At 38.7% G+C, this 25,360-nt stretch overlaps 1 protein-coding gene across 10 annotated transcripts in view; it reads left to right on the forward strand.

Moving 5' to 3' along the window:
• Nucleotides 1-25,360, forward strand: part of CEP112 (centrosomal protein 112) — a 473,818-nt gene that overhangs the window by 59,422 nt on the left and 389,036 nt on the right. For all 10 annotated transcript variants that reach the window (XR_005783756.1, XM_040452171.1, XM_040452174.1 and 7 more), the window contains one exon: nt 23,178-23,264. Coding sequence is in view for 9 of the 10 variants with exons in the window: in XM_040452171.1 (XP_040308105.1) it covers nt 23,178-23,264 (87 nt within the window). In the remaining variant the exon portion in view is untranslated. The remainder of the gene's footprint in view (nt 1-23,177; nt 23,265-25,360) is intronic.

Here is a 25,360-nt window from a genome sequence, read left to right on the forward strand (position 1 = left end):
CGTCAATGCGGAGCCTGCTTAAAATTCTCTGTCTCCCTCCCCCTCTACCCCATGCTCCTCCCCTGCTCGTGCTCTTTCTCTCTCACTAAATAAATAAATAAACTTAAAAAAATAAAGTGAAATATGAAATATTAAATTAAATATTTAATCTTCATTTTCTTAACACCTAATTTTCATTCTTCAGAGGTAATCATCGCTAAAAATTTAATGTGTATTCTCTTTAAAATTTTCTAGGAATATCTCATTTGTTTATACAAATGAGATCATAGATCATTATATACTGTTTCAGTTTGCTTTTCTAACTGAAATATATATTCTGATACTATTTCTATGTCAGAAATTGTCTCCATTCTTTTAAATAGTTACATTGTATTTTACTGCGGTACCAGTATTTTATTAATATGGCTTCCTACTGAGGGATATAGTTTATGTAGAGTATTTTGCCCGAACAGTGTTTCAGGAACATCCCTGTGTAAAGCTCTGTGTATCGTATGCTTATTCTTATATATTCTGTGAAATGGAATTGCTCGTTCACAGGGTTGCATGTTTAAACTTTTTCTTGTCATCAACAGATTGCCCTTGAAGTAAGGTTCTGTCTACATAGGGCTGCAGGTGCGGGAAGAATGGGGAGTGATGGCTAAGGGTCTGGGAGTTCTTTTGTGGAGTGATGAAAATGTGCTGAAATTAGATTGTGGTGATGGTTGCCTCGTTCTCTGATATGGTAAAAACCACTGAATTGGATACTTTATTTATTTTTTATGTTTTTAAAGTTTATTCATTCATTTTGAGGGGGTGGGGCAGAGAGAGAGGCAGAGAGGGGCTCTGTGCTGTCAGCATGGAGCCTGACGTGGGGCTTGATCCCAGGAACCATAAGATCATGACCTGAGCCGAAACCAAAAGTCAAATGCTCAACCAACTGAGCCACCCAGGTGCCCCTGAATTGTATACTTTAAATAGGTGACTATTCTGGCATAGGCGTCATGTCTGTCTCAACAAAGCTATTAACAAAAGGTTATATCTGCTTATACTCGCACTGATGGTGTGAGAATGTCTGTTTTCCCAATTTCATCAACACTCAGTTCTAGACATTTTTGCTTCTCTGTGACATGAAAAATAGCATCCTATTGTTTTTATTTATTTATGTATTTATTTTATTTATTTACTATTTACATTTATTATAAATGAGAATGAACATATTTTTTGTCTGTTTTAATTTCACTTTTGCGAGATGTCTTTTTTTAGAGTTTTCCATATTTTCATTGAATTGTTTGTCTTCCTTGTGATTCCTGGACAATTTATATAATATGCTAAAGAATTCCGGTCTTTGTCACTTATCTTGTGAGCATCTTTCTCTATATCTTTTGATTTATTTCTGGTGTTCTTTTTAGTGTGTAGAAGTTTTCTTTTAAAAGCTGGATCTGTCCATCTTTTCTCTATGGCTTCTGGTTTTTGTACCAGACCCAGAAAAGCATTTCCTCTTCCAAGATTAGGGGGAAAACAACAACAAAAACTCATATTTTTGTCTCTTTTTAAATCTTATTTTATAGGTAAATCTCAGATCTATTTCAGAGGCTTTTGTTGTGAGTTTTGATGGTAAGTTTTGATGGTAATCTAGGTTAGTCGATTTGAATGTTTACAGTAAAAATTTAGGAGGTTGCAATGCTTATGTGAAAAAAGGCAGTGAGTGTGGAGAGAGTTGACTAATATGAAATTTTATGCAGATTAGAGAGTTTATATGTCATGAAGCATTAAGTAAGGATTTAATTCTTTTAAACTTTAGGGAGTCCAAAAATACTGAATTAGCCTTTAGAAATCAAACTTTATAAACCACAGCTTTCATTTTAAATTTATAATTGTGTGGAAAATACCATAGATGTTACATGAGTAATTTTTGCAATATTGTTTTATTAGAGCTAAAGACTTGTAGTTTTCTTTTGGTGGTTAAAAATATATACACCTATAAAATATTTAAAGATGTTCTTTTACATTTCCAATTAATTTTGGGCATTATGGGAAAACATGTTCAGAGAGAGTAATCCTTTATTTTGACTCGCCTATCATTCTCAAACACACTTGAACTTGTTTGCCTTTGTAATTGCTAACACATTTCCTGTGATATGTACATCACAGAATTCTGTGACAGTGAGCATCATTAAGCAGTGGGCTTTTTCTCTTAGTGTTCTTAGAGAAGATTTCTGACACAGCTTAAGTCATTTGGAAAACCATTGTCACTGAAAATGAAGTAAGAGACAACACAACAAGGGGAGATCAATTTTCAGAGCGGCCATCAGTTTTCAGAGAACAGATGGTAGAAATTGCTCTTTTTGTTAAATAAAATAGAAACTTTCCTTTGAACTTCACCTTCACTTATACTGAATGTTCTCACTTATCGTGTAAAAAAGGATGTTGCTTCCTTCTTACATGTAATGCCAATGAGGCATTCTTCCCTTTTTGACTCTGTTAGTTGAATGTAGAATTTAAATACATCCAAGATAGCAAAACTTACATTATTGACCTAATAAGTGAAAAAATTGATATTTGTAAACATTTCGCCTGAATATAAATTCAGATACGCACAGTATCCCAAAACATAATAAATAAGTATTCCAAGGAATACCACTGTAAACAGCATCTGGGCAAGGGTTAGATCATTGCTAACATGCCAGGCACCTGCTGTCTGACCCTTCCCAAACATGCTCGTTTCCATCTTCCCGAGAAGTAAACAGCTATCCTGATTTTTCTGATAATTTCCCTCCTTTGTTTTTAAAGTTGATTTTATCACCAACGCTGGTATCCTTAAAAATGAAAATATTTTTATTTTAGTAGATTTTAAACTTCATATAAATAGGACTAAACTTTATAGATAGTCTTTTGCTTCTTTTGCCCAGTAGTATGTTGGCAAATCTGCTATGATCATCTTTGTTGTGTCATCTAGCTTTCTGTTAATGAATCCGCCACAATTTCTTGCCATATTCTTTTGAATCTGTTATCAATTTTGGATTTAAAAATTTTTTTAATGTTTTTATTTATTTCTGAGAGAGAGAGAGACAGAGAGTGAACGGTGGAGGGGCAGAGAGAGGGAGACACAGAATCCGAAACAGGCTCCAGGCTCAGAGCTGTCAGCACAGAGCCCGACGTGGACCTCAAACCCATGAACCATGAGATCATGACCTGGCTGAAGGTGGCCGCTCAACTGACTAAGCCACCCAGGCGCCCCTAATTTTTGGACTTTACAAATAATTCTACAAACAATCATGTGCATGTATCGTGACACAAATGTGTAAGAGTTTCTCTAGGGTAGGTGGGTTCTCAAAGTGTCCATGAGCCCGCAGTCTGTGACCCTTCCGTGAGGTTTGTGAGGTCAAAGTTATTTTTGTAGTAATATTTAGATGTTGTTTATTTATTACTTTACTGTGTTGACATTTGCACCGATGGTGCAGGTGCAGTGCTGGGTAGACCTGTATCTTTGCCCAAATCAAGGCAGCGGCACCAAATTGTACTTGTAGTTGTTACATTCTTCAGGGCCACATGGTCACGGGAAAAACTGAACAATTTTACTCCAGAATGTTTTTGATGAAGCAAGCAGTGCAACTATTAATTTTGTGAAATCCGATATGCATTTTTGATACCTGGGTGATGAAATGGAACTTTGATTGAAAACTTGGGTGGCACACGGAGGTATGGTGGCTGCCCAGAGGAGAAACACGTGTGTGATTCTTTGAGTTAGGAACTGCTGCTGTTTTGTGGAATCCTGTTTTTATTTGAAGCAATGGCTGACAAACGACGGTTATTCAGACCTGGATATTTGGCAGACGTTCTCTGCACAGTGAACAAAATGCGCCTGTCACTTCAAGTAAAACAACTGATGATATTTGTTGCTGATGATAATGTTAGAATTTTGGAAAACGTGTGTCAGTCACTTGTGAGCTTGAGAGCTTTCTAATACTAAGACTTTTTGGATGAGATCAGTGGGGATATTAACCAATGCGAAGTTTTGATATTGGAGTATGAAATTTTCAATATTTGGAAACCCATGTAACTCATTGCACTGATGTTTTCCAGACGACTAGTGCATGCTGTCATAAAATCACATCCGGGTAAAAGGTCCATTCCAAGTTCAAGAGAGACTAACAGAACTTACTGTGACAGAGCATGAAGAGTTTCAGATTCCACAATGCGAGTATTCTATAAACCTAGCACTTGTGAGTTTTGGTCTACTTCAGAAGACTGTCTATAATTATCTGAAAAGGGCACCAAAATATTTTTTCCCTCTACAGCTACAGCCACATTTATGTAAGGAAGCATTTGAGGAAGAGCAAATTCCAACTTATACAAATTCTTGGAGACAGTATAGAAGGAAGGAATACTTCTCAATTCATTTTATGAGACGGACTCTGACACCAAAACCAAAAAGGACATTTCAAGAAAAAAAATTAAATCCCAGTAAAAATAAAAATTTAATAACAAAGTTCATTATCAATACACTGAGAAAAGACAATAAATGATGCTGGTACAATCTTTCATTTATAGGGAAGAAAATAAAACTGGGTCCTTGTCCTGTAAGAGCAAAAAGAAACAAAAACCAGCTCTGGATGTACTAAACATTCTGTAAATGCCCAGACAAAAAGCCTTAAAACAACAGAAATCTTGCAAAAAAAAAAAAAAAAAAAAAAAAAATCTGGGAATCCTAAGATCTTTCTAACCTAATCCAGAGCGTATAAAAGAAAGGATAGTAGTATTTGACTTGAGTGAAATAAAAGGGTTTGTGTGGTAAAAAAAAAAACCCCACAACAGACAAGGTCAGTGGAAACATAATACATGTAAGGGGAAAATATTTGGGACAGACTGTGTGTTAATGTGTAGAGCACAGCAGGAGGTCTTACTGACAGAAATGTGGACCAAAATTGTGAAAGGGCATTTTCCAGAAGAACGGATTCATATAGATCCAAAATGTGTGACAAGGGGCTAAGACACAGTAGTTTTCAGGCACATGCAAATTAGAATAGTAGGGGCACCTGGGTGGCTCAGTCGGTTAAGCGTCCGACTTCGGCTCAGGTCATGATCTCGAGGTCCGTGAGTTCCAGCCCCGCGTCGGGCTCTGTGCCGATAGCTTGGAGCCTGGAGCCTGCTTCTGTTTCTGTGTCTCCCTCTTTCTCTGCCCCTCCCCCGCTCTGTCTCATCCTTTCAAAAATGAATAAATGTTAAAAAAAAAAGTTAAAAAAGAATAGTAAAGAGGTAACAACTAGGTCTTATTTTATTTTATCTTATCTTTTCGTGTTATCTTATCCTATCTTATTCTCTTATCATCTTATCTTATCATCCGGCTTAGGATTCTGTGACTCCATCTCTCTCTGCTACTCCCCCACGTTCTCTCTCTCTCTCTCTCTCTCTCTCTCTCTCTTTTAAAGATAAACATTCAAAAAAAAAAAGACAATGAGATGGAAAAAACTTAAGGGGAATGTTGAACAAACTTTGTTTTCATTAAGGATTACGTGGAAGCAACTGAAAGGAATGAATAAAAACGATAGCAGGTGTTTTAGAGTAGCATGAGCTACTGTTCACAAAGAAAAGCGAGATGCAGAAAAAAATATATTTGTGTGGGTAAAACATTCATAATAAGATATGTATGGCGAAGGCATAGTGGTTTAAAGAAGAGAATTTGTTTCACTTGCATCGGACAGTCCAGGGGGCGTTGGGAGTGCTCCGCTCTGTGACATCATCAGGGACCCAGGTGTTGGGGAAGCTCTGTCCTCTTCAGCGTGTGACTTCAGTCTCTGGGTCTGAGATGGCAGTTGCTCCCAAGTACCTTCCCTTTTAAGTGTCATCCTTCAGAAAGACAGAAAACATGGAGAGAAGGCCACTTTATTTTTTTACTTTATTTTATTTTATTTTATTTATTTATTTATTTTTTTATTAAAAAAATTTTTTTAACGTTTATTTATTTTTGAGACAGAGAGAGACAGAGCATGAACGGGGGAGGGTCAGAGAGAAGGAGACACAGAATCTGAAACAGGCTCCAGGCTCTGAGCCGTCAGCTCAGAGCCCGACGCGGGGCTCGAACTCACGGACCGCGAGATCGTGACCAGAGCTGAAGTCGGCCGCTTAACCGACTGAGCCACCCAGGCGCCCCATACTTTATTTTTAAAGCTATCCAGTCAAAGTTGCCTATGACATTTCTGTCCCAATAGCCTCCTTGACCATACCTAGTCCCATGGTCACAAGCAGTCTCCTGTGGTACAGCCCAGCCCGAATTTGGTGGTGGTGGGGGGGCCTCAAAGGAAGAAAAGGAAGGTAGATATCTGAGTACATTGGCAGTCTGTGCTATAAAACCCCAAACTAGTGTATGCATTTTTGCCTAAGTGTGTTTGTACGTGATTCTGTGAACAGGGCAGGAGATAAGCAGATACAATGGACTGTTAGTAGGGAATACCCCATGCGGGTATTGATGTAGAAGGACATGGGGAGAAGAGGGAGGAATTCAAAGGAAATGAACACCAAAGAGTTCAGAGAAGCGAAACAAAATAAACAAAAACTCAGTATGGAGGATGTTTAGGATTACGTTTGTGTTTCATGTAGCGTGCGTTCATGTATGATATATAAGAAAGTTTAAAAATTAGAAAAAAATACCAGCATGCACCGGGTGTGTTTAAATATCACTTCTTTCCTGAATGTAATGAGTTCTGAGGAGACTAGAAATTACCGTTGAGGAGAATTCCATACGTCTCTAAGCCTCGCGGATAAGGTAACGAGAGATAGATGCATTGTTCTTTGTGCTGCGTCTATAAATAAGCACAACAAATAACAATTGGTATTATGAAATATTGCAAATGAATATCGTGAGAATAGGATACCCTGGAGATGTTAATCGGAAAGAATCTTAGTTACCAACACATGGTAATATCCCCTGAGTAGTAAGTAACAGAATTCTTTAAAAAGATGATTACAACAATTAGTTATCTGAGTAAGTAGAGTGATGATTATTTTAGAAATCACTTCTGCAATTTGCTGTCATGTTGGTTGAGATGTAGAAAGCGTGAGTAAGCATCTATATCGTGCAGCTATGTTGCCTTTGAAATTGCTGGGCAGTACAGATCGTTGACATCAGCAGTGTTTTTTGAGCTTTTATGCCTTACAATTTAATTACTACGCAGGTACAGTAAATAAAGGCGAACAATATTTCGGTGATGTTACATTTCTTACTTTATTGAAAACTTAATAGTTTGTAGAATTATTCTCCACATCAGAATAAATCTTGCCCTTTTTGTATCTCTTATTCCTTTTGATATGATTGATGATGATTGATATGATTTGATATGATATGAATGGTAGTTATCAACAGTAAAGGTTTGAGATAACATTGGAAGGAGTTCACTTGTACTTTAAAATATGTAGATGATGCCTGCCTAAATAACTTTAATATACATATTTTTTTCCAAAATCATTAATAGTTGTTATGCTATTTTATTTTTGGTGTATTTTTATTATTGGTGTTCTACTGATTTCAGTATCAAATATTAAAGTTTGCACCTGCAAAATTGCTAATAGGCAAAAGTACCATTTTGAATAAGAAATTCACTCTTCTGTAGGAGTGAATGTTCAGTGCCTGAGCAAATAGATTGACAAATATTCCTTAAAAAACACACCACTTAATTCAAAGTTCATGAGTTTTCCGTTGAGTGAAATGACAATGGTAACTGTCCTAAACTTTAGCTAGTTTCATACTGTAAGTGGGATATTTTTAAACCCAAGGAAAAACTTTAATCCTAAGTGAGCACCTTCATCAGCTTTATTTATTTGGTAAGAATGTCCAACCTCAGAGCTATTCTTTGAAGCACATACTTAAGAGAAAATGAAGCCAAATGGACTTTCTAAGTAAAGTGTCTTAAGGTCTAAGTAAAAATTCTAGAAATTCTCTGAAAAATAGCCTCAGGGCATGCCCTCCAGAGAGGGAAACTTTCCATTTTCAGTTTCTTTGCCTTGGCAGTAGGTTATCTGTGGATTGGTTTGTCACACACTCCTTGTATTCCTGCGGCATAGTCCTGGTCTCTTGCTGGCTGTCTGCTGCTTTTTCTAGAAGTGGGTGGTTTAGCCCTGAGGTGGTGGTTCAAGGAATTGAGTGGATCTTCTGGTCCTTTTGCTTAGGGACTTGGTCAAAGGAGGTAAAGCTTTCCTCCTTCCATTTATCCCAACTGATTCTTGCCAGAAAATATTTTTGAGGGGCAAACGGCCTAGACAGGTATTTTAGTTCCAAACCAAACCCCTCTTACATTACAGGATTGATAGATGAAAACAAGTTGAACAGTGGCTGATTTTGGAAATAGGTTAAGAGTACTCACTTTTCTCACGCATTGCTTGAAGAAGGGCTTCTCTGCCCACACTCCTTAGTGGCTCCCTCTTCTTAGCCTGACATCGAGAGTTCTATAATTTAGGCTCAGTTATTCATTTGTCTTAATTTTTAAAACTTACGTTAACATATATGTACCCGTGTACTTATACGTATACATAAGTATAGTACCAAGAGAATACGGATGTGACTACAAAGTTTAATTATTTTATTCGGCAGACATTATGAGAAAAGCCCCTAAAACTTGTATTTCCGTTCCAGGAAAGAAGCAAAGAAAGTATAGTGAAAACCAACTACAGGGCCCTGTGGAATTTAAAGTGATACGAGGTATATCGAGAAGGAAAAATTGCTGTTTTCTGGGAAGCTTGGGGAAGACTTGACGGGGAAAGTGACACCTGAGTCACGAGATGTTAACAGGAAGAGAAGACATGGAAGCAGGAACCCAGAGTGTGTGTGTTTAGCTGGAGCTCATAGACCCCTTGGCTGGTGGTACAGGGAAAAGACAAGGAAGGGAGTGTGGTGAAATCACACACGCATGTCGCCGCCGAGCCAAGGCCCAGGGAGCTACTGAAGTATGCCTTTTCCACAACTGTGCTTGAGGAAGGTGAATGAGCAGTGGGGTCTTGGGGGGGGGGAGGTCAGTGGGGTGGGGGATGGGAGTGAGGCATCTGCAGTGAAGAGGCTGTCCGACGGCGGAGGTGTGGGTGCGCGGGGAACTCTGTAGGGCGGTAACAGAATGTGGTGACTCGGGGGATGTTGAGGGTCAGGGACAAGGAGGAGTCAAAGATAAGGCACCTGTTTGTACGTAGTGAGTATTATTTTGTACTGAGTGTTGAATTGTACTGCAGCGACGTCCAACTGGAGGCGGCTAGGAGGTGGTAGAAACTAGGAAAGACCCGGGTCCTGGAGACGGACAGTAGTGACTCAATTGCGTGCGAGATCAGAGTGAAACTCACCAAAGGCAGATGTTTACTTTTAGTGAAGGCGGCTCTGGGGCACATTGGAAGAATGGGATGATGAAGAGGAGACAGAGAAATACTCTCCAGATCGAGGGGAGCCCCCGAACAGCACAGGGTCACAGGAGCTGAGGAAAAAAAGACGGTCCTAGTGCGAATCACGGAGACAAAAGCGTGAAATTTGCCCTTAGACTTGGTGATCCAAGGGGCTTTTGGAGGAAAAATGATAATTATGTCACAAGGTGACCTTTGAGATGGCAGTTTTAATGAAAGGTGAAAGGCAAATGATGAAGGGAAGAAGTGGAAATCAGAATGTGGAATACATGTGGAGTGAAAGGCTCATCAGTTAAAAATGAGAAGGAAGAGAGAAAAACCAATGATACTCTGGTGAAAGCTCATATATTTTTTAAATAGCAATTCCTGCTGGTAACTCTTACTTTGTGTGTGTTTATTTATTTTGAGAGAGAGAGGGAGAGAGAGAGAGAGAGTGCGACAGCGACCACGAGTCGGGGAGGGGCAGAGAGAAAGGGAGAGAGAGGATCCCAAGCAGGCTCTGCACTGTCCGCACAGAGCCCAACGTGGGGCTCAAACTCACAAACTGCGAGATTATGGCCTGAGCCAAAATCAAGAGTTGGAGGCTTACCCGACTGAGCCACCCAGGTGCCTCTCTGCTGGTAACTCTGAATTGGTCTTTAAAAAAAAAAAAAATCAAATATTAATTTAATCAATCTAGTAAATAAGTATCACTGAGGAAAGTGTGTGTAGAGGTCTACAAATGGTAGGAGCTCTTAATTTATTTACCAAAATTAAAAGAAGTCTTTAGGGAACGAAAGTCGAATCACAGCATGTTTTAAGAGTGTCAGTGACTTGTGGTTGTGGGCCCGTCCCTTCTTTCCTCCTCAGTTGTGCCGGGTTATCTGTCCCAGGCTAGCGCTTCTTATTAAAACCATAGGATTGGGGCGCCTGGGTGGCGCAGTCGGTTAAGCGTCCGACTTCAGCCAGGTCACGATCTCGCGGTCCGTGAGTTCGAGCCCCGCGTCGGGCTCTGGGCTGATGGCTCAGAGCCTGGAGCCTGCGTTGGATTCTGTGTCTCCCCGTCTCTCTGCCCCTTCCCTGCTCATACTCTGTCTCTCTCTCTCTCTCAAAAATAAACAAAAATATTTTTTTAAAGAAACGTTTTCCAGGGGCACCTGGGTGGCGCAGTCGGTTAAGCGTCTGACTTCAGCCAGGTCACGATCTCGCGGTCCGGGAGTTCGAGCCCCGCGTCAGGCTCTGGGCTGATGGCTCGGAGCCTGGAGCCTGTTTCCGATTCTGTGTCTCCCTCTCTCTCTGCCCCTCCCCCGTTCATGCTCTGTCTCTCTCTGTCCCAAAAATAAATAAACGTTGAAAAAAAAAATAAAAAAAAAAACAAAAAAAACCCCGTAGGATTGTTTAGTTAGAGAGCATCTTACTTTCCTTTCTTGAGTCCTGTCTACATTTTGAGCTGGTTAAAGTAGGTGAACACTCCTGTTTTAAAAGCTACTTACCTTTATTTAGCTTGAGTTCATTGGGAGTATGAACTCAGGCTTTGTACCTCTCTGGCCTGGTGACCTTGAGCAGGTACCTCTTTGTGCTTTAATGAGTCAATATGGATATATTATTATTAACTAAAGTCCAGGATTTACTTTAAATATACGTAGTTATATATGTAGTATATATGTAGTTCTATAGTTTTGTGGGTTTTGAAAAATGTATAATGTCACATGTCTGCCATTCTAGTATCATATAGAATAATATGCCCTAAAAATCGCTATTTTTAAAATGGACTTGCCAATGTCATTTTGAGGATTACTTGAAATAATGAAATAATGCAGGTAAATTGTTAGGAACAGAGCTTTGCAAATAGGTTATAATCAATCCAATGTTTGTTGTTTTTCTGCTTCTGCAATTTCTTTTCTTTTTTAATGCTTATTTACTTATTTTGAGAGAGAAAGAGAGAGCAGAAGAGGGGCAGAGAGAGAGGGAGAGAGACAGAATCTCAAGCAGACGCCATACTGTCAGCGCAGAGCCCAGTGTGGAGCTCGATCCCACAAACGGTGAACCGTGACCTGAGCCGAAATCAAGAGCCGGGCGTTCAACCGACAGCCCCCCAGGCTCCCCTGTATATCTTTCTTTGTGAAGTATTTGTTTCATGCTATTACACTGAAAAAGAAATAAGGTTATTTGCCACTTTATTATTAAGTTGTAAGAGTTCTTTTCAATTGGGATACAAATCAATACTTTATATTCTAGATACTTTTAATATTCTGGATATAAAATATATTTTTCTACTCTGGATATAAATGGAAAAACTTTGTTCTTTGGTACATACATAAATAGGATGTCTTCTTAATATGACTGGGATGAATTCCCTTATCACTGTAAAATATCCTCTATCTTTTATAGCAGTCTTTGTCTTGGCTTGCATGAGCATGGCTTATCTTTTTGTATCCTTTAATTTTCAATCGATTTGTGCATTTATATTTAAACAGAGTAATGGTAGACAACATATAGTGGGGCCATTCTTTAAAAAAGTAGCCTTAACAGTCTCTGTCTCATTAATTGGAATTGTTAGTTCGTTTAAATTTAATGTAATTATTGATATGGCTGGTTGGCTTTAAGTGTACTTTCTTGGTATTTGTTGCCATCATTACTTCTCCCCCATCCCCCACTCCTTTATTGTCCTATTTTCAGCTATTCATTTAAAAAGTTATTTCATTTAAATTTTTCTATTGAGGGGAGCCTGGGTGGCCCAGTCGGTTGAGCGTCAGACTTTGGCTCAGGTCATGATCTCACGGTTCGTGGGGTCGGGCCCCACGTCGGGCTCTGTGCTGACCACTCAGAGCCTGGAGCCTGCTTCGGATTCTGTGTCTCCCTCTCTCTCTGCCCCTCCCCTGCTCATGCTCTGTCTCTCTCTGTCTCAAAAATAAATAAACATAAAAAAACCCAAAAAACAAAGAGACACTCCCTTTATAAAAAAAAAAATTAAAAAAATTTTCTGTTGAATTCTTAACTTATATATCCCTTGATAGTTTTCTTTATTGGTTGTTCTAGGGCTAAAAATGTGCATCCTGACCCTGTCAAGGTCTATGTAGAGTCTGTAAGGAACCGCTTCACGCTGGACCTTTCCCACACTCTGCTTCCCAGTATCATTCAGTTTAACCCTGTCCCGATTCCCTGTGCTATTGTTGACAAAGTTCTGCATGCATTAAACCCCACCTTCCAGTGTCGTTACTGTTACTTTAAATAGATGTCTTTTGAGGACATTGTAAGAGAAAAACACTCTGGTGTGTTTATGCACTTATTTACTATTTCAAGTACTCTTCGTTCTTCTGTATCTGAGTTTGTATCTGGTGTAATTTCCTTTCATCCTCAGGAACATCTTTTATTACTTCTTGTGGTACAGTTCTAATAGTGACAGCCTCCGTCAACGTTTCTTTTATCTGAAATGTTTTTTTTCTTTTCCCCTCCTAGCACTTCTAAGATATTGCTCCTTTGTCCTCTGGCCTCTATTGTTTCTCACGAGCAGCAGGCAGTCATTCTTATTATTGTTCCCCTGTAGATAATGTCTCTTTTCTTCTGGCTGTTTTTAAAACTTTCTCTTTCTCTTTGGTTTTCAGTAGTGAGACTATACACACCTGGATGTTGTTTTCTTTGTATTTATCCCGCTTAAGAGTTCACGGAGCATCTTGGATCTCTGAGTTAGTGTTTTTTATTTTTTATCAAACTTGGGAAGTTTTGGGCCATTATTTCTTTAAATATTGCCCTCTCTTTTCTAATTGCCCTCTTTAGGTGTATTTAGACTCTTTGATTTTTGTCCCACAGGTTCTTTAAGTTTTGTTTATTTTTTCATTAATTCTTCAATCTTTTTTTCTCTCAGGTCATTGGGTTAGATAATTTCTATTGATGTGTCATTAAATTTACAGACACTTTCTTCTGCCATTTCAAATGTACTGTTAAGCTTATCAAGGGATTTCCCCCCCCCCCCCCTTTCAGTTATTATAATTTTGCATCCTGGAATTTCTGCTTATTTCCTTCTTACAATTCCACTTTGCTGCTGAGATTCCTTATCTCTTCTCTCATTACAATAAATTTTTCTTTAATTTTTTGAATATATTTTCCCCTGCTTCTTTCAAGTATTTATATTAACCGCTTTAAAGTCATGTATGCTAAGTAGGTTCATCTTGGGCCTTATTAACTCCTTTCATGTATTTGTTCTTGCCTATAGACACTTTTCTTTTTTTCATGTTTATTAATTTCTGCATGAAGGACATTGTGGATGATACATTTTAGAGACCTCTAGATTCCGTTGTCTTCCTCCATAGAATAGTGATTTTTGTTGTTGTTGTTCTAGTGGACTGTTCAGTTATCGGGCAATTACCTCTACCTTGTGTAAACTTGGTTTTGCATTCTATTAAGGCAAATATATGGAAAGCCAAAGATATTTCCCCAAACTCCTCCAATATGGTGGGCTCTAATCTACAAACCCTGTCTCTTCTGAGGATCTTATAAAGGTTTGCTTTTAGGTTTTATTGGACAGGTTAAAGCCTAAAGTGTGGCCTTTGTGGTGTTTCAGCTGGATGCCCAGGTATTTCCAAGTTGTTAGGAAGGTGTCTCCACAATTTGGGCTGGGCCTTCAGTATCTCACGGCACTGTTTAATCTGTGGTAGCCATTATATTTCCTAATTATAGCAGCCATGCATTGTTATTTACCTAGTGCCTGCACCCAGTGCGGCTCATGCACACTCGCATCCCAGCCCATGGTCAAGGACTGGCAGGGGTCCCTATTGGCAGTTCTCACTTCCCTAGTGCCCTCTACTTAGGATTCCAGCTTCTTCAACTGTCCTGAACTCTGACCTTTGCCTTTCCGGTTCAGTAGAGCTTTGGGGCTTTGCTTAGAACTCCAGTTGTGCCCATGCAGAGAGCCAGAATGGTAGTGGGGCTCGGCTTATGAGGATGACAGTATTGCACTATTTTCTTTCTTTTGTCTTTTTTTTTGTGAGGAAGAGAGAGAGAGAGAGAGAGAGAGAGAGAGAGAGAGAGACGGAGAGAGACGGAGAGAGGGAGAGGATGAGGGGCAGAAGGAGAGGGGAGCCAGAGAATCTTAAGGAAGCTTCATGCCCAGTGCGGTGCCCGATGTGATGCTCGATCTCACAACCCTGAGATCGTGACCTGAGCCGAAATCAAGAGTTAGTCGCTTAACTGACTGAGCCCTCCCAGGCACCGCCCTGCATTTCCTGTTTTCTAATACCAGGAATGGGTACCTCATCTATTTTATCCTGTTCTGTGGTTGTTAACAGTGGGAGGTGAGTTTGGCACTAGTTACTCCATTATAGCCTGAAGTAGAGCTCCATGGTTCTTAAGTTGAAATCAACAGTGTAATTACTGAGCCCAGTGAAAGAAAACTTAAATGTTGTTAGGAGTCAGACTTACTGGGAGGTCAAACAGATTAGTAGTGTTATATCCTATCTTTCAATGTCAGTCTTTGTGTAAGCCTGTTTACTGCTTTTTCATATGCATATAGGTATGTGTATATAGGTGCACACATATGTACATACATCTCTATATCTATATTTATATGTTTATCTATATACATCTCTATAAATCTATGTATCTATATTTGTATCCTGTATTGTGTTTATATATGGTGCTAGAAAGATTGTTTCTGTAGTCTAATCATGATAATTTATCATGAATCATGCATGCCCTAAGAGGCAGAAATATAGAGCTATTCTGTGGTATCAAGATAAGAGTTTCCAGAAAAGAGAAACTCCTTTATTGTTTCTGAGATATTCTTCTTCTTATTCTTCTTCTTATTATTTTAGAATGGTAGTGGAGAAACTTTCTTTTTAATACCACCCTTATAGTAACTTGATGTTCACTCTCTTTTTTTTTTTTTTAATTTTATTTTTTTAATTTACATCCAAATAGTTAGCATCTAGTGCAACAGTGACTTCAGGGGCAGATTCCTTAATGCCGCTTGTCCATTTAGCCCATCCCCCCTCCCACACGCTCTCCAATAACCTTCTGTTTGTTCTCCATATTTAAGAGTCTCTTGTGTTTTGTCCCCCTCCTTGTTTTTATATTATTTTTGCTTCCCTTCCCTTATGTTCATCTGTTCTGTGTGTTAAAGTCCTCATACGAATGAAGTCCTATGATATTTGTCTTTCTCTGACTAATTTTGCTTAGCATAATACCCTCTAGTTCCTTCCACGTAGTTGCAGATGGCAAGATTTCATTCTTTTTGATCACCGAGTAATACTCCATTGTATATACACACCACATCTTCTTTGCCCATTTATCTATCGATGGACATTTGGGCTCCTTCCGTACTTTGGCTGTTGTAGATAGTGCTGCTATAAACATGGGGGTGCGTGTTCCCTTTCAAAACAGCACACCTGTATCCCTTGGATGAAGACCTAGTAGTGCAATTGCTGGGTCGTAGGGTAGTTCTATTTTTAATTTTTTGAGGAACCTCCATACTGTTCTCCAGAGTGGCTGCACCAGTTTGCATTCCCAACAGCAGTGTAAAAGAGATCCTCTTTCCCTGCATCCTTGCCAACATCTGTTGTTGCCTGAGTTGTTAACGTTAGCCATTCTGACAGGTGTGAAGTGGTATCTCAGTGTGATTTTGATTTGTATTTCTCTGATGATGAGTGATGTTGAGCTTTTTTTCATGTGTCAGTTGGCCATCTGGCTGTCTTCTCTTTGGAGAAGTGTCTATTCATGTCTGTGCCCATTTCTTCACTGGATTATTTGTGTTTTGGGTGTTGAGTTTGATAAGTTCTTTATAGATTTTGGATACTAACCCTTTATCTGATATGTCATTTGCAAGTATCTTCTTCCATTCTGTCGGTTGCCTTTTAGTTTTGCTGATTGTTTCCTTCGCTGTGCAGAAGCTTTTTATTTTGATGAGGTCCCAGTAGTTCATTTTTGCTTTTGTTTCCCTTGCCTCCAGAGACGTGTTCAGTAAGAAGTTGCTGCGGCTAAGGTCAAAGAGGTTTTTGCCTGCTTTCTCCTCTAGAATTTTGATGGCTTCCTGTCTTACGTTTAGATCTTTCATCCATTTTGAGTTTATTTTTGTGTCTGGTGTGAGAAAGTGGTCCACGTTCATTTTTCTGCATGTCGCTGTCCAGTTTTCCCAGCACCATTTGCTGAAGAGACTGTCTTTTTTTCCATTGGATACTCTTCCCTGCTTTGTCAAAGATTAGTCGGCCATACGTTTGTGGGTCCATTTCTGGGTCCTCTATTCTGTTCCATTGATCTGAGTGTGTTTTTGTGCCAGTAGCATATTGTCTTGATGATTACAGCTTTGTAATACAGCTTGAAGTCCAGAATTGTGATGCCTCCTGCTTTGGTTTTCTTTTTCAAGATTGCTTTGGCTATTTGGGGTCTTTTCTGGTTCCATACAAATTTTAGGATTGTTTGTTCTAGCTCTGTGAAGAATTCTGGTGTTACTTTCATAGGGATTGCATTGAATACGTAGATTGCTTTGGGTAGTATTGACATTTTAACAATATTCGCTCTTCTAATCCAGGAGCATGGAATATTTTTCCATTTTTTGTGTTTTCTTCAATTTCTTTCATAAGCTTTCTATAGTTTTTAGTGTGTAGCTTTTCCCCTCTTTGGTTAGATTTAATCCTAGGTATTTTATGGTTTTTGGTGCTGTTGTAAATGGGATTGATTCCTTGATTTCTCTTTCTGTTGCTTCATCGTTGGTGTATAGGAATACAACCGATTTCTGTGCATTGATTTTGTATCCTGCAACTTTGCTGAATTCATGAAACAGTTCTAGCAGTTTTTTGGTGGAATCTTTTGGGGTTTCCATATAGAGTATCATGTCATCTGGGAAGAGTGAAAGTTTGACCTCCTCCTCGCCAATTTGGATGCCTTTTATTTCTTTTTGTTGTCTGACTGCTGAGGCTAAGACTTCCAATACTATGTTGAATACCAGTGGCGAGAGTGGACATCTCTGTCTTGTTCCTGACCTTAGCGGGAGAGCTCTCAGTTTTTCCCCAGTGAGGACGATATTAGCGTTGGGTCTTTCGTATATGGCTTTTATGATCTTGAGGTATGATCCCTCTCTCCCTACTTTGTTGAGGGTTTTCAAGAAAGGATGCTGTATTTTGTCAAATGCTTTCTCTGCATCTATTGAGAGGATCATGTAGTTCTTGTCCTTTCTTTTATTAATGTGATGAATTACATTGATTGTTTTACGGATATGGACCAGCCCTGCATCCCAGGTATAAATCTCACTTGGTCGTGGTGAATAATTTTTTTAATGTAATGTTGGATCCGGTTGGCTAATATCTTGTTAAGGATTTTTGCATCCATGTTCATCAGGGAAATTTGTCTATTGTTCTCCTGGTGTTCACTCTCTTAACCAAGTTATCAAATGTTACATTGGCAATATGGGGACAAACCAACCTTTTCCTAATAAGATGGAATGAAAAAGGATATAACATCACATTAGTGTTAATCCCGTGAAAATCGAATAAGTCTAGTCATCTGGAAGCATCAGACAAATCCAAACTGAGGGACTTTCAGTAACTGGCTATACTCTTCAGAAATGTCAAGATCAAGAAACACAAAGAAAGACTATTCCAAATTAAAGGAGATACAGTTGATATGATAACTAAGGGCAGTGCGTGCTCCTGAATTGGATCTTGGACTAAAAAAATAGCTATACAGGGCATTATTGTGATAATCAATAAAGCTTGACTATAGATTGTGCTTTAAGTAATCTTATTGTGTTACATTACATTTCCTGATTTCGATAAGGGCTGTGATGTTAAAAGACAGCATCTTTGTTTTAAGGAAATATACACTGAGTTTTTTAGGGATAAAGAAGCATGGCATCTCTAGCTTTCTCACAAATGGTTCTGAAAATAGTTTTATGTACATCTGTAAGTAGATATAGATACAAAAAATTGATACAGCACATCGGGCCAAATACAAACAGCTTGTGAATCTGGGTAGAGGGCATATGGGAGCTCCTTGTACTATTATTGCAAATTTTCTTTAAGTTTAATATTATACCAAAGTAAAAAGTTATAGCAGAAAAATCAAATAGTGATACATCTCTAGGTTGCAAGAACAGAGATCCATCAAGCTTACCTAAAATAAAAAGGGGTACAGAGACTTTCAAATTCAAGTATGCCTAGTCTTATGGAGACTATTAGGGCCTGAGTTTGCTTACTTCATGTTTCAGATGCCGTGTGGTTTCTAGTCTTTGCAGTCGTGGTGCATTTGCTTTGCTCTCTTCTGTATACTGGATTTATCTGCTTTCTCTTGGTTGTTGCCCCTCTAGAAATTGTTCCTCAAAGTCGCTAACTTGCTGTCCTACTTGAGATTCTTGAGAGAAATATCACCGTTATTCTCTAGCTAATGCATTGCTTAAACGTATGTCAGGTGTTTATTCTTAATCGGGTCACACGATTGAGGTGGAACAGATGGAGAAGGTGGGTTGAAACATGCAACATAGTTCTATGGCATTTAGGGCTTTCCCTCACAAGCCTACGGTGTAATAAATTCTCTTGAAGGTGCTATGGAAAGATACGGCAGTGAACTGTGTCTCCTGTATCCGCCCAGCTTGCTTATATTGCTTTTTGAGTTTACTTTTCAATAAACTCCTAAAATGCTTCTGTTGAGGATCTCCACGTGAACTTGGATCACCCAATCTCGTCTGCTAAAATGAGGAAGAAGTATGATGGGAGTTAGAGGCAAGAGAATGGAAACATTCAGAATTTCTTTCTTTTGTATAGTAAATGGATGACTGCTTCCCTCCCCACTACTGAGTGTTTAAAAAATCATGAGTCTGTGTTAACTTTTGTTGTAAAACTTTTAAGTTTCATTTGACTATGTTGATTTGATCATGCATGTTTATCTTAAGTTCAGATTCATTATTTAAAAACAATTTTTTAAAATTTTATTTAAATCCAAGTTAGTTAACATATAGTGTGATAATGATTTCAGGAATGGAATGTAGTGATTCATCACTTACATATAACACCCGGTGCTCATCAGTGCGCTCCTTAATGCCCATCCCCCCACCCAACACCCCACCAACAACCCTCAGTTTGTTCTCTGTATTTAAGAGTCTCTTATGGTTTGTCTCTCTGTCTGTTTTTATATTATTTTTTGCTTCCCTTCCCTTATGTTCATCTGTTTTGTATCTTAAATCCCACCTATGAGTAAAGTCATACATTTGTCTTTCTCTGACTTATTGCACTTAGCATAATACACTCTAGTTCTATCCATGTTGTTGCAAATGGCAACATTTCATTCTTTTTGATTGCTGAGTAATATTCCATTGTGTGTGTGTGTGCACATACATACCACATCTTCTTTATCCATTCAACCATTGATGGACATTTGGGCTCTTTCCATACTTTGGTTATTGTCGATAGCACTGCTATAAACATTGGGGTGCATGTGCCCCTTCGAATCGGCACACCTATATCCTTTGGATAAATACCTAGTAGTGCAATTGCTGGGTCGTAAGCTAGTTCTATTTTTACTTTTTTGAGGACCCTCCAGACTGTTTTTCAGAGTGGCTGCTCCAGTTTCCCACCAGCAGTGCAAAACGGTTCCTCTTTTCTCTGCATCCTCGCCAACATCTGTGGCTTCCTGAGTTGTTAATTTTAGCCATTCTGACAGGTGTTTTGGTTTGTATTTCCCTGATGATGAGTGATGTTGAGCATCTCTTCATGTGTCTGTTAGCCATCTGGATGTCTTCTTTAGAAAATTGTCTGTTCAAGTCTTTTGCCCACTTCTTCAGTGGATTATTTGTTTTTTGGGTGTTGAGCTTAAGTTCGTTATAGATTTTTGGATATGAACCCATCATCTGATGTGTCATTTGCAAATATCTTCTCCCATTGCATCAGTTGCATTTTAGTTTTGTTGATTGTTTCCTTCGCTGTGCAGAAGCTTTTTATCTTGATGAGGTCCCAATAATTCCTTTTTGCTTTTGTTTCCCTTGTATCTGAAGACATGTCTAGTAAGAAGTTGCTGTGGCCAAGGTCAAAGAGTTTGTTGCCTGTTTTCTCCTCTAGGATTTTGATGGCTTCCTGTCTTACGTTTAGATCTTTCATCCATTTTGAGTTTATTTTTGTGTCTGGTGTAAGAAAGTGGTCCAGGTTCATTCTTCTGCATGTCGCTGTCCGGTTTTCCCAGCACCATTTGCTGAAGAGACTGTCTTTTTTTCCATTGGATACTCTTTCCTGCTTTGTCAAAGATTAGTCGGCCATACGTTTGTGGGTCCATTTCTGGGTCCTCTATTCTGTTCCATTGATCTGAGTGTGTTTTTGTGCCAGTAGCATATTGTCTTGATGATTACAGCTTTGTAATACAGCTTGAAGTCCAGAATTGTGATGCCTCCTGCTTTGGTTTTCTTTTTCAACATTACTTTGGCTATTTGGAGTCTTTTCTTATTCCATACAAATTTTAGGATTGTTTGTTCTAGCTCTGTGAAGAATTCTGGTGTTATTTTGATAGGGATTGCATTGAATACATAGATTGCTTTGGGTAGTACTGACATTTTAACAATATTTGCTCTTCTAATCCAGGAGCATGGGATATTTTTCAATTTCTTTGTGTCTTGTTCACTTTTTTTTTCATAAACTTTCTATTGTTTTCAGGTTGTAGATCTTTTACCTCATTGGTTAAGTTTATTCCTAGGTTGGGGTGCCTCGGTGGCTCAGTTGGTTGAGCATCCAACTTCGGCCCAGGTCATGATCTCATGATTTGTGAGTTCGAGCCCCATGTCAGGCTCTGCGCTGGCAGGTCAGAGCTTGGAGCCTACTTGGGATTTTTTGTCTCCCTGTCTCTCTTTGCCTCTCCCCTGCTCACGCTCTGTCAATCTCTCTCTCAAAAAAAAAAAAAAAAAAGTTTATTCCTAAGTATTTTGTGGTTTTCAGTGCAATTGTAAATGGGATAGATTCCTTGATTTCTCTTTCTGCTGCTTCATTATTGGTGTATAGAAATGCCACAGATTTCTGTACGTTAATTTTATATTCTGTGACTTTGCTGAATTCATGTAGTAATTCTAGTGGTATTTTGGTGGAGTCTTTTGGGTTTTCCAAATAGAGTATCATGTCATGTGGGAAGAGTGAAAGTTTGACTTCTCCCTTGTGATTTGAATGCCTTTTCTTTCTTTTTTGTTGTCTGATTGCTGAGGCTAGAACTTCAAACGCTATGTTGAACAACAGTGGTGAGAGGGGACATCCCTGTCATGTTCCTGACCTTAGGGGTTATTACTTTTTTTTTAATGTCTATTTATTTTGAGAGAGACAGAGAGAGAGAGCGAGAGAGCGATTATTTATTTTGAGAGAGAGTGAGCGAGCAGGGGAGGGGCAGAGAGAGTGGGAGAGAGGGAATCCCAAGCAGGCTCCTCACTGTCAGGCCAGAGCCTGATGTGGGACTTGATCCCATGAACTGTGCGATCATGACTTGAGCTGAGATTAAAAGTTGGATGCTTAAACTACGGAGCCACCCAGGCACCCCAGATTCATTACTTTTTTGAAACAGGAATTGAAATATATAAAGTATATTTCAAAAATTTCCAAGAGATTATTTTGACAGTATATTTCTAATATTATAACAGAAAATTTTCCTGAAGGTTGTAGACTAATTTTTTTGAGTACCTACTTTGTGTCCTGAGTATAGTTACTTAAATGATATTACTGAAAATAGGGGCACCTTGGTAGCTTAGTCGGCTAAGCATCTGCCTTCGGCTCAGGTCATGATCTCACAGCTCATGAGTTCAGGCCCCGCGTCGGGCTCTGTGCTGACAGCTCACAGCCTGGAGCCTGCTTCGGCTTCTGCGCGTCCCTCTCTCTCTGCCCCTCCCTCTCTCTCTGCCCCTCCCCCGCTCATGCTCCGTCTCTCTCTCTTTCTCAAAACTGAATAAATGTTTAAAAAAAAAGTTAAAAAAAAAGATATTACTGAAAATAAGCTTCACAACTCATTGAGGCGAGTTTGACTAGCAGGAAAGGAAATAGAATCTCAAAGGGTGACTTTCCCAAAGTCACAATAGTTAATATAGTGGCATTAAAATCCAAAGTAGAAATGAGGTCTGTTAGACTCCGATGTATACACTCTTGCAAATGGTAAGGAATCCGGTGTTCAAATACTTTCACATTTTGAGATAATCAGTTTTATGTTATTTGTCTTAAAACATGTCACTATTATTTTTTTAATTCTGAGATGCACCCATTATTATCAACAATTTGGTCACATTCTGGCTGGTTTTGCTCAGAGCGCTGGTACAGTGTCTGTTGGTTTTAGGAGGATAAAAGGAGTTGTTAATGAATGCTTGAAAGTGACTTCCTTGAGGTAGTTGGGGTCTGTGATTCCAGGAGACAGAACTGGAGAATCTTTTAAGAGAAATGTACAGTTATCAGTGATATGCCCAAATTGTGGACATCCACTCTCAAATTGTCACATTCAAGTATGGAGGTAAATAAGAGTAGTTTTAATGAACATGTAGCTATGAGAAAAGACAAAAAGTTAAAAGGTTGATTCGAGACCACATTAAAAATAGTAAGCAAAGGCTAAACCATTGGCTTTAGAAAAATTTCAGATGACTTTTTTTAGGGGTGGAGTGGGGTGGGGATAACTGGTAAATCTGTATTTAGTACTCTCAATGTTGTCTGTCAAGTGAAATTACCTGAAGCACTTAACTTAGCTTGGAAGTAATCAGAGAATGTAACCAACATGTTGGTAAAGTGATGTGATTTGCTAGACAGGTGGCTAGAAGGAAAATGTGGAGAAGGACACTTTTACATCAGGAATTATTTTCATTGAGTGGGAGACTTTTGCCAAAGGGAAATAACACCTTTGAAATTTTTTTCTTGAAGTTGGACATAAAAACAAAAATGATAGAAGCCAAATGCCACGAGGAGAAGCTGAAACTGCAGCAGAAACATGATGCCGATGTTCAGAAGGTAGGCTCTCTACCATTTATTCTTTCATTAACATTGAATACTCAGAATATTCTAGGTCTTGTGACCATCCATCCCATCGTCCACTGATTAAATAGTTGTTATAAATAGGATTTGCTTAATTAGTATTTTGGCCAAAGTCGGATCTTTACACTTCACTTTCTAAACAAATGTGTTTATGTAAATCCTTATAGTTGCCACTACCTTGAGTTCTTCCTCTGTTGTGTGAAGGTTGGCCTTCTTAGAGTCCTTATTTTGCATTCTAGCATTACCTTTCGTAAAAGCTGAAGTAAGACATCAACTGTACACACTAGTGTTTGTTTTAGTCTGATATTCTTTTTGGTTTTCTGGAAATTAAAATTTGCTTTTTAAATTTAAAAAGGAACTTTTGGGGGCGCCTGGGTGGCTCAGTTGGTTGAGCGTCCGACTTCGGCCCAGGTCATGGTCTTGCAGTCTGTGAGTTCGAGCCCCGCGTCGGGCTCTCTGCTGACAGCTCAGAGCCTGGAGCCTGCTTCGGATTCTGTGTCTCCCTCTCTCTCTCTCTGCCCCTCCCCTGCTCATGCTCTGTTTCTCTCTGTCTCAGAAATAAATAAATATTTTTTAAAAATTAAAAAAATAAAATAAAAAAATAAAAAGGAACTTTTGGATTTAGTTCTGTTTGTAATAGACTGCATGCATTGTGTTGGTAGCACTGAATGTACGCTTCTTTTTTCCAGTAGCTCATTGGGATTTATGCCTTTCTGTGTTTCCATTTGTATTTTTATTTTTATTTATTTATTTTTTTAATTGTTTTTTCAATGTTTTTATTTATTTATGGGACAGACAGAGACAGAGCATGAATGGGGGTGGGGCAGAGAGAGAGGGAGACACAGAATCGGAAACAGGCTCCAGGCTCCGAGCCATCAGCCCAGAGCCCGACGCGGGGCTCGAACTCACGGACCGTGAGATCGTGACCTGGCTGAAGTCGGACGCTTAACCGACTGCGCCACCTAGGCGCCCCTCCATTTGTATTTTAAAAGAAAACTTATTTTTATTCTTAATGGGCACAGCAATAATAATCAATTTATGGTTATCCTACATGGCATTTGAGTGGTTAGCATATTTTAGGATTGATTTCAAAAATTGAGTGATATATACATCTATATTTCAATGCATAAAGATTAATCCAAATTGAAACTTGGCATTTACTGTTGCACCACTAAGCCTGATTCTGCGTCACAAAACTGAGTGACAGAGAAGGTGGCAGAGAGTTGAAGCCACACATCACATATCCAAGCTTTCTTAAAAGCTGAAAATATATTCATATTTAGTCAGGTGCCTATTTGGCTCATTTTCTTTCAAAGCAACAAGAAGGAAACCACTGATTGAAAATTAGAAAGAGAAAAAAATATTGAATCCTTTTCCTTCTTCTTTCTTCTTTCCCATTCACATTTTGAAGGCCAGTATTACTTTCTGCTCTTAGTAGAATTTTACTTTAGCTCAAATTGGTTAGATAAAAACAGCTATCACAAATATGTTAGAGATTTGGTAATGTAATTTTAATAGAACATAATATATATCCAAATGAAATGGAATCTATTGATGTATAAGATAAATAAATACAAAAATATATTTGGAAAAATCACAGTAATAGAGTTTGAACTAGGCTTCTTGGTATGTCCGTTACAAAGATCAGTTCTAAGAAAAACATTTAATAATAAAATTCTTTCCAGGAATTTCTCCTTTAAAATAAATTCTGCATGAAAAAAGAAAGCAATGCAACTAGTTTGAAATGCCAGGTAAAATATAAATAAAATCCTTGACCTTACGCCAGGTTTGGAAAGTATATTCCTCAGTTTGTTGCTTGAATGGCATTTTCTAAGTGTCAGGAATCAGGGAGGAATAAAATTAGAGTGTTTTATCTGTTTGTGTACATTCTTTTCCTTTTTTGCTTTTTTGTGGACTTCAGGATCAAACTAGCTTCTTTTCTATTTACCAATCATTCTTAGAGGTGGAACTAAAACCATGAAAGGTAAAGTAAAATGCTGGTAATAAAAGCACTAAGAAAAGGCTGGTGAGACGTTGGTGAACAACCTTCCCTGCCAATATTTTTTAAGCTG

The sequence above is a fragment of the Herpailurus yagouaroundi genome, unplaced genomic scaffold (genome assembly GCF_014898765.1).
Source record: "Herpailurus yagouaroundi ecotype Mexico unplaced genomic scaffold, PumYag 206, whole genome shotgun sequence".
NCBI classification, from domain to species: Eukaryota; Metazoa; Chordata; class Mammalia; order Carnivora; family Felidae; genus Herpailurus; species Herpailurus yagouaroundi.